The sequence below is a fragment of the Quercus suber genome, unplaced genomic scaffold, assembly GCF_002906115.3.
Source record: "Quercus suber isolate HL8 unplaced genomic scaffold, Cork oak 2.0 scaffold_423, whole genome shotgun sequence".
Taxonomy (NCBI): Eukaryota; Viridiplantae; Streptophyta; class Magnoliopsida; order Fagales; family Fagaceae; genus Quercus; species Quercus suber.
Genome location: NW_027069874.1, coordinates 555,082 through 563,018, shown reverse-complemented (window position 1 = coordinate 563,018; position 7,937 = coordinate 555,082). Strand labels below are relative to the sequence as shown.

At 34.0% G+C, this 7,937-nt stretch overlaps 1 protein-coding gene across 1 annotated transcript; it reads right to left on the bottom strand.

Moving 5' to 3' along the window:
* Positions 1-1,765: 1,765 nt before the first annotated feature.
* Positions 1,766-3,258, bottom strand: LOC112040727 (BEL1-like homeodomain protein 9; the record flags this gene model as incomplete). Its single annotated transcript, XM_065761634.1, is given in 3 exon segments — positions 1,766-2,585; positions 2,706-2,766; positions 2,894-3,258. Coding segments are annotated over 3 exon segments (963 nt in total), but the record flags the coding sequence as incomplete, so codon positions are not given.
* Positions 3,259-7,937: the final 4,679 nt, after the last annotated feature.

Here is a 7,937-nt window from a genome sequence, read left to right as displayed (position 1 = left end):
ACTACTGGGAAACCTTCCCTAAAAAGACAATCCACTATATTAATAAAAGTTTAACAATCTATTATAAAATTTTATATCTAGATTCTACCCATAGATGAACTTACAACAAAAACCTTTAACTAATTCAAAGCCTCTAAACTCTTTAATATATGAATGCCTTTACGGATGGCACATCCGTGTTCAGTACTGAAACCTCCAACCGACTCCAAGAACCTCTTGAATGTTTTCTTCATAACAGGTAGTATATGATAGTACCAGGAATTCAACATTGATCGTCAATTAGTTGGACTAGTTTAAACAAGAAAAGTACTCTTTCTCCCTTGTTTTGATCATCCCTAATTTGTTTTATAGTCCAACAAGTAGAGCACATAATAGGACCGAAACAGACGACATAATATGATTGATCTGACAAAATCCATGATTTTTTATTGATCAATCCAACAACTCGCAACTCTCTTTTTGATCAATCCAGAAGGCAGAATTTGTCAAGAATTCAAGAACTCCTCTTTTTTTACTTGAAAATACACTAGTGACTTGAGAAAACTTACAATTTTCCAAGGTTTGGCAACACTAAATCTATAGATCACCTAACAACATCCAAGCATTAGCAAATCATTACAATACTTACGTTAAATCCTACTATAAATTGATCTACATTAATCATTCAATTCTTATAAACAAAATTAACTTTCTTTTTTTGGTTGTATTGTATGAATCTATATACACACACATATAATTGGTGAAACAGAGAAATACTCAAATTAGAATTCCAAATTAGAGTTCGAATTTTGCGCCATGTGTCCTAAATTATTTATTCTTAAATAATTTTATTTCTTAACTGTAAAATCAAATATGAGACCACATCATAAATATTTATCTAAGTGTATTATTAAGTACAAAAACTAAATAGTCTAGAATAAATAGATCGTAAAATAAAAAAAAAATAAAAAATAAAAAGCTTCACAATAATTTAAAAAAAAAACAATTTACATTTTATACTTAATAATATCCTTACAAATTTTTTTAAAAAATTAACAAAATATAAAAATAACTATCAATAGTATTTAAATTATATATATATAAATTATATTATGCATCTTATTATATACTTTAAGTATATCCATGTATATACATACAGTTACAAGCTAATTTTTATGATAAGACAAGATAAAAAAAATAGTTGATACGAGTTATATAGAAAATCATGATCCCGTTTGGTTAACTTAGAAAATAGAGTAGAATACGAGTTCCCATATCTGAATCTCAAACCCATCCTTTTAGGATCAGGATGTATCAGTCTGTAAACCGTTGAACCTGTCTCCTGACTGTCATCTCTACACATGGGTGAAAGATGGTATTTCAAGAAATAAACAAGAAGCGTCGTCCATTGACTGCAGATTTGCTATGTAAATTAGAGATGTGTACAACATACATACAAATGAAAGTACAAGTATGGAACTGTTACCAAGCTTATCAATATCAATGCCTGAAGCGACCAAACACCAGATGAGACAAGAGGATTGATACACAGCATACCAAAAAAAAAATCACACTAAATAGACCTAGGCAACGAGATGCAAGGTCACACTGCAGAAGAAACACTTTGAAAAGCTACATCCACCAAAGCTGAAAATTCCGTAAATGATGATTAGGAACATGTTTTATTAGGCTCCAACTACTGTTAAGGAAACCCTAGTTTGTCCCGGCCGATGATGAAACTTTTTAAGCTGCGATTCCATTCATACCACAAAGCACAATATAAGGCTAGTCTAACCCAGACTTGATTGACCTATGCCTTGATATCAATTCTTATCATATAGATTTACACAAGAATTTTCACCAATAATTTAAGTTGTGGGTTTTTAAGAGAGATTGTGTACAACGCAATGACGTAACATACCTCTTACAACATAAAAGGCAAACCCATTTGGCTAATCTTGTCAGCTTGGATTCTGGGAGTTGATAAAAGGCACATTCTAACTGAGAAATTCAGTATAATATTAAATTAAATGATTCCCAGCTACCCATTTAAACTGAACATCTTCAATTCAACCCACAAAATCATGCAAAAGTTGCCCTCCCATGACATCCCTCTCAAAATGCCGATTATGTGATTCAAAACCCCCTATAACAAAACCCTCACCATTTGTCTCAAGGCCGAGACCGAATCGTTGAACTGCATTTATGGGAAAGGGCTCTGACATACCTATCCCATTATTCTGGTGAAGACCCAATGTTAAAGACACACCGCTATTTCCACCTGCCACGCTCACACCAACACCCATATGATGAGGATGACTTAAGAAGTTGTTGTAAGATAAGTTCCGCGGTTCCTCATTCCCCACAGGTATATCAGGAAGTTCATTTCTAGTGCGTTTTGATGGGGTGTCTTGAGCCCTCTGGGTAGAGGTGGATGGGTTGTCAGATACAAGTGAGTTTGCTGAGGTTAGCTGATCACTTGATCTGTTGGCACTTCGTTCATCCCTTTGCGAAGCTTTTTGGGCTTGCCGTGTTTCCAGCGTGTGTATTTCTTCCACCATTGGCTTCCAAAGCCTTACTCTTGCATTGATAAACCAATTCGAAACCTGGCTCATCATAAGTAGTATCACAATCAATTGAACATTAACCTCACATTAATATCAACATGGAAATTATTGAAAATTTAAATATCGCTAGGGTTTATGATTTATGAAGGAATGGCACACCTGGCTTCGCGATAAACCAGTTTGTTTCGCCAACATTAGCTTGTCTGTATCAGTAGGATAACTGTAACATAACATAGTAACTAAAGGAAGTCAACATACTCATAAATAACAGAAGGAAAAGATGTCCAGTTAGTCCACTAAGGAATATATATATTCTTCTGTGTTAATCACGTAATTAAATTACTTACGGGTGCAAAAAGTGTTCAAACAACCATGCTCTGAGAACAGTCACAGCGCGTTCAGGAAGCCCCCTTTGGGGTCGCCAAACAGGTTGGTGCTCAAGAAATCCTGAACTGTGAACTGGTCTCTGGCAATATAGGCCTCTGTCAGCATTTCCAAGCCTTGGAGCTTCATCATTCCCAAGGGTTGCATGGGCCTTGTAGTTGAACTGAAGTTGGTCAGTAATCGCATTCTTCAAGCACCTGAAATGCTTAGACATGGCTTTTATAGCCAAGTTGGCATAAGGGGCTGCATTTCCAAGCCCGGCAACACACTCAAATGATGTTACTACCGTCTGCATCTGTTGATAGTATTGTCTGTACCTCCTGTAAACCTAGAGCAGATTGAAAACAGTGAAAATGACTCAACAATCAAATATAAAATGAATACTCCATATAACTATTCTTTCTTCCTCTCTAACTCTAAAAACTAGAGGACATTATATAAATTACAACGTTGCAACCACCTTGAAGTTCAATAGTATCACTAAGAACTAATAGGTTCTCATTGCAGTCTCATTACTTAGAAATTCGTGCGCACCAAAAGAACCCATTTCATATATTCCCCTTAACTACAATGAGGTGAAATAATTACAAATAAAAATGTTTTAAAAATAAAGGAGGTTCAATCATGCAAGAATTCAACTTAACTAGCTGCAACATGGCTAGGTCATATTCCAAAAAGACAAAAAGGACCAGATCATAGTCCAACAGGAGGGACACATTATTACTATTGCCAATGCTATCTTACTATATGATTCCCTCCTAATAGCATGTGGAAGCCCAAATGGAGCAGAAAACTACCCAAGAGAGCACTCATTTTACTCAACTATTGCCAGAATTGTAGTCAAACATTGAATATGTAACACCCTGGATCACTTCCAATGGTAAGTAAACTAGAGCTCATTCTCATGTTGCATTCTTATTTGTCATTGTGGAGGTAAGGTGGGCTTATTAAGTACAATTTTTTAAGGCGTCACTCCCCCCCTGAAGTCAAGGCTCATTTCGATGCTTAACGAGGTATATACATATATAAATAATATTTTGCTTCTGTTCTTTAATTTGATGGTGTTTGTTATACTCGGTTTCATTTCATTGATTTGTGCTACTCCTTGAAACGTTTTAAGGTGACAACACGTAGTTCATATTTAATCGTTTTTAGTTTTCTTTCTTGAATTTTGGCTTATTAATTTGTTTGATGTGATCTTCTTTCTGTGCAAGTTTATCTTCTGGATGGGTCTTTATGAAACCCAAGCTTTGTCACTGTGGAAGCAATTTCTCGAATATTTAAAAAAAAAAAAACTATTATATATTATATGGATTATATTTTTGTGGTGTCGGGTTGTTTATTGGTTTAACCAACGTGCAATTTGTGGTGTTGCATGGATAATAAGTGTCTTATTAATTTGTTATTTATATAGCATCCTCAGCTTTTGTTCTTTGTGCATTAGATTCTGTATTAAAGGATAGATGGCCTTGGTGATCGCAAAATCGTCTTTTTGGAAAAGGTGACAGAGGAGGGAATATATGCACTAAGATTAGCACTCTAAAGTGTCTGACAACCATAGAATGAGTTCTAGCTAGTTACATTGTCACCGGGTTTAGACTGTAATGTGCATAAAGTGAATGAAGGAATCCGTTTGAAAAGATTTATACTCCTATAAAGTGTTTAAATAAAGCATAATGGTATTCCAAAACTAATTAAAGAGGATGGAATGAGTAGATGACAAGGTGTTTGCTCTCTCTTTTTGATTGGTCTCGACCCAGTTGGTGAGATTCAGTTGATGACAAGGGGCAATATGAAGTTGTTCCCTTAAAATCAAGGTGGCTATAAAGCTAAATTAGTGAGAGTTGAAATAGAAAATTAAAAGATATTTTCCTTTGCTGTTGAGCTAAAGTTAGCATTTTTAATCAGTTTAACTGAGTGGGTTTGAGAGAACTGATCCCTCCCCCAACATTTGTATATTACTTGTGCAGTATAGTTGCGAGTTTCTATTCCAAGAATGTAGATTGTAATTTATATTAGGTGAGTATATCATGTTGCCAATATCACATCAGTTGTGACAGTGCTCAGTCTCGTCACTCTTGTGTTTATGTGCACGTATAGCTTGATGGCCACATGGTAGAAATAGATCTGTCATTACGCATGAGTTTATTCATGTGAAATAGGGTGCTATTATTTTTTTTTTGCTAGGCATTAGGAATGAGGTATGTGAAAAGTAATTCACTTTTTTTTAGAACTAAGCAGAAGTAAGCACTTAAATTTTGCATATGAAGGGAGAAAAATATTAGGGGAGTAAAAATTTAAATAATGAGGCGAGTTATGGAAGCTATGTATCCTTTAAGGGTTTTTGGTAAGTGATGAAGTCCACTTTCTTTTTCACATATAAAAGTGTAAAGGTCTAGTCAAGTTCTTGAGTTTGGGATTGGGATTTTTGGCATAAAAATTAATGCTACATTTTAGCTTTGGTTTCCCATTGATTTAGGAAGGTAAAAATTCTATTATGAAGGCATCTTAAAACAACTTATATTTATGAAGAGCAACAAATTGTTTCTACCCTTGTTGGAATTCACTCTTATAATGGTGTAGTGCATATAGCTCATTAACATTTTTCCTTTAGAATGAGTTGATATATTTTGAGACGAGAAATTATGAGAGTTTGGAGGGGAATATCAAAACTAGTTTTTCAAGTTGTTTCCAGTGAAAATGCTGGTTCCTTCATATTCAACACTGTGTTTGTGAGTTGATATTTTTGGAGCAACAAGGCAAAATGTTCAACATTACAGTGCTTGGCTTTGGAGCCTGGTGCAAAAAGCTTGCACCTAATTGAAGTAAAACATAGATTTTTCAGATCTTATATATTATAATATATAATAAAAAAGCTAATGCACAAAATAGTATTATAATTTACCTATTAGCTAAAATGGAAGCAAATGTACAAAGTTTCTGAGTTGAAATTTTACATTAGTTATTTCAACTTAAAAGTTTTAGTATAGTAAAGTTGAAAACAACTATTGGTGGACAATATGATAGTAATCCAGGCATAGAAAGTTTGAACATAACCTTTTATGTAATTCCCTTGTGCTGTATAAAATACATAACTGTGATGGTTATGATCAAATGAAGTATATGGTTCAATCAAGATATATAAAGCCAAAAACAAAAGACCAAACATGCTAGAATGGTAAATTATCTTTGTTCATGTCTCTTGATATGTAGACACGAAATTGATTGTGCAATACAACACCTTAAGAATATTTTTTTATATACCAAATCAATGCCCATGACATTTCTTCAAGATCACGTTGTAAATTTTAATGATTCATATAAATTTTTTTAGCAAAAATAAAAATGTGAGGCAAGCCATGCATTTTGCCTCATCAAAAAGCACCAGAAAAAAAGTGCCTAGGGGCACTTTCTTAGATGAGCTCCACTTCAGCCAACTAAAAGGTTTAGATCTTGGGGTTTTGAGCTTTTAGTTTTAAGAATACTTTTAACAACACTGCAACCAACACTTAATATATGCCACTATTTCTTTTGTACCCAATAATTCAGGGTTTGGGGTGTAAGAAAATGAAGGTATGGACTAGGATGCATTTTATATATATATATATATAATCCAATAAAGTGATTTTTTTTTTTTGAGAAACAGCAATAAAAGTGATTGATACCTGAAATTGGTAGAATTAAGATTTGCTTTCCTTAGATAAAATTGGCAATGGTCTATATTGCATGCACCATGTTTAAGTAACAGCTCTGGTAATGGCGCATGAGATTGATATTGGAACTTTGGGCTTTAGAATAAACCTTGGGCTATATTACACCTTGTTATAATAACAGCTCTAGTAGTGGCGCAAATGAGATTGGTGTTGGAACTTTGGGCTTTAAAATAAAGCTTGGGTTCAAATCTTGTCTCCGGAAAAGAGAAGGCAAAAAAAAAAAAAAAAAAAAGAAGAAGAAGAAGAATAAGATATCCGTCTCTATACATCTTCTTTCTTATTTATTTATTTTATATTTCAATTTTCCCTTTTCAAATGTCTTAGATATAGTTGAGTGGCACAAAAGAATTCATGTAGCTGATCCAATCAGCCATGGTTAAGGATAATAAGTTGGTTTGAGGGTGGTTTTACCTTTTCAAAAACTGATTTTGGTACTAACCTCTTTAATTTTTTGATATTGCATTACCCATTTAGGAATTTGTTTGGGAAGGCATGCATTTTGTGAATTATTTCTAAAAGAGGTGCTTGTTTAGGGCTTTTGCAAGTGAGGTTTGATAGGATGGCAAAGGGTTGGGTTTGACGGATTTTTTTTTTCCCAATCTAAACCTTACCATAAGGGGGCATTTGATTCGCTGTGAAGTGCCCTTATTGTGATGCACATTATGGTGATGTGATATTAAAGTGTTTGGTTCATTTTATTTTTTCTAATATTACCATAATCTAAGATTACACAATATATCACATCACCTTCCTAAACAATGTATTGTATTCTTGTTTTGAGATTACATTAATGTAAGATTACAATAATGTAACATTACGGTGTAATGTAACATCAAGCGAACTAAACACCCTCTTTTAAGTGTTTGAGATTTTTTAGATGGGTTTATGGTTGGTCTGGTTTTCCATTATAAACCCAGGATGGGAAAGGGTTTGGGTTTTACACGTTTGACACCTGAATTTGGCCCATTTGTTTATTTAAATTACCAAGTTACCCCATTATTTAATTTATTTACACAAAAACTAGGGTTTTATAATAAAATTAAGTGCACCTATCTCTCCCTTTTAAAATATTTTTGATGTCCAATTTTAAGTTAAAAATAGACCTAATTCGACCCATTTTCTCCAACTCATGGTTAAACAGGCGGGTTTGGGTTTTTCTAATATAAGTAGGATGAGTTTGGGATGATATTCCTGGAGTTTAATCGAGTTTGATATGTAATATGTTTAGACGGTTTGGGTTTGGAATTTTTTTTCTAAAGAGGGTGGGGGTGGGGGAGGGGGGGGGGGGGGGGGG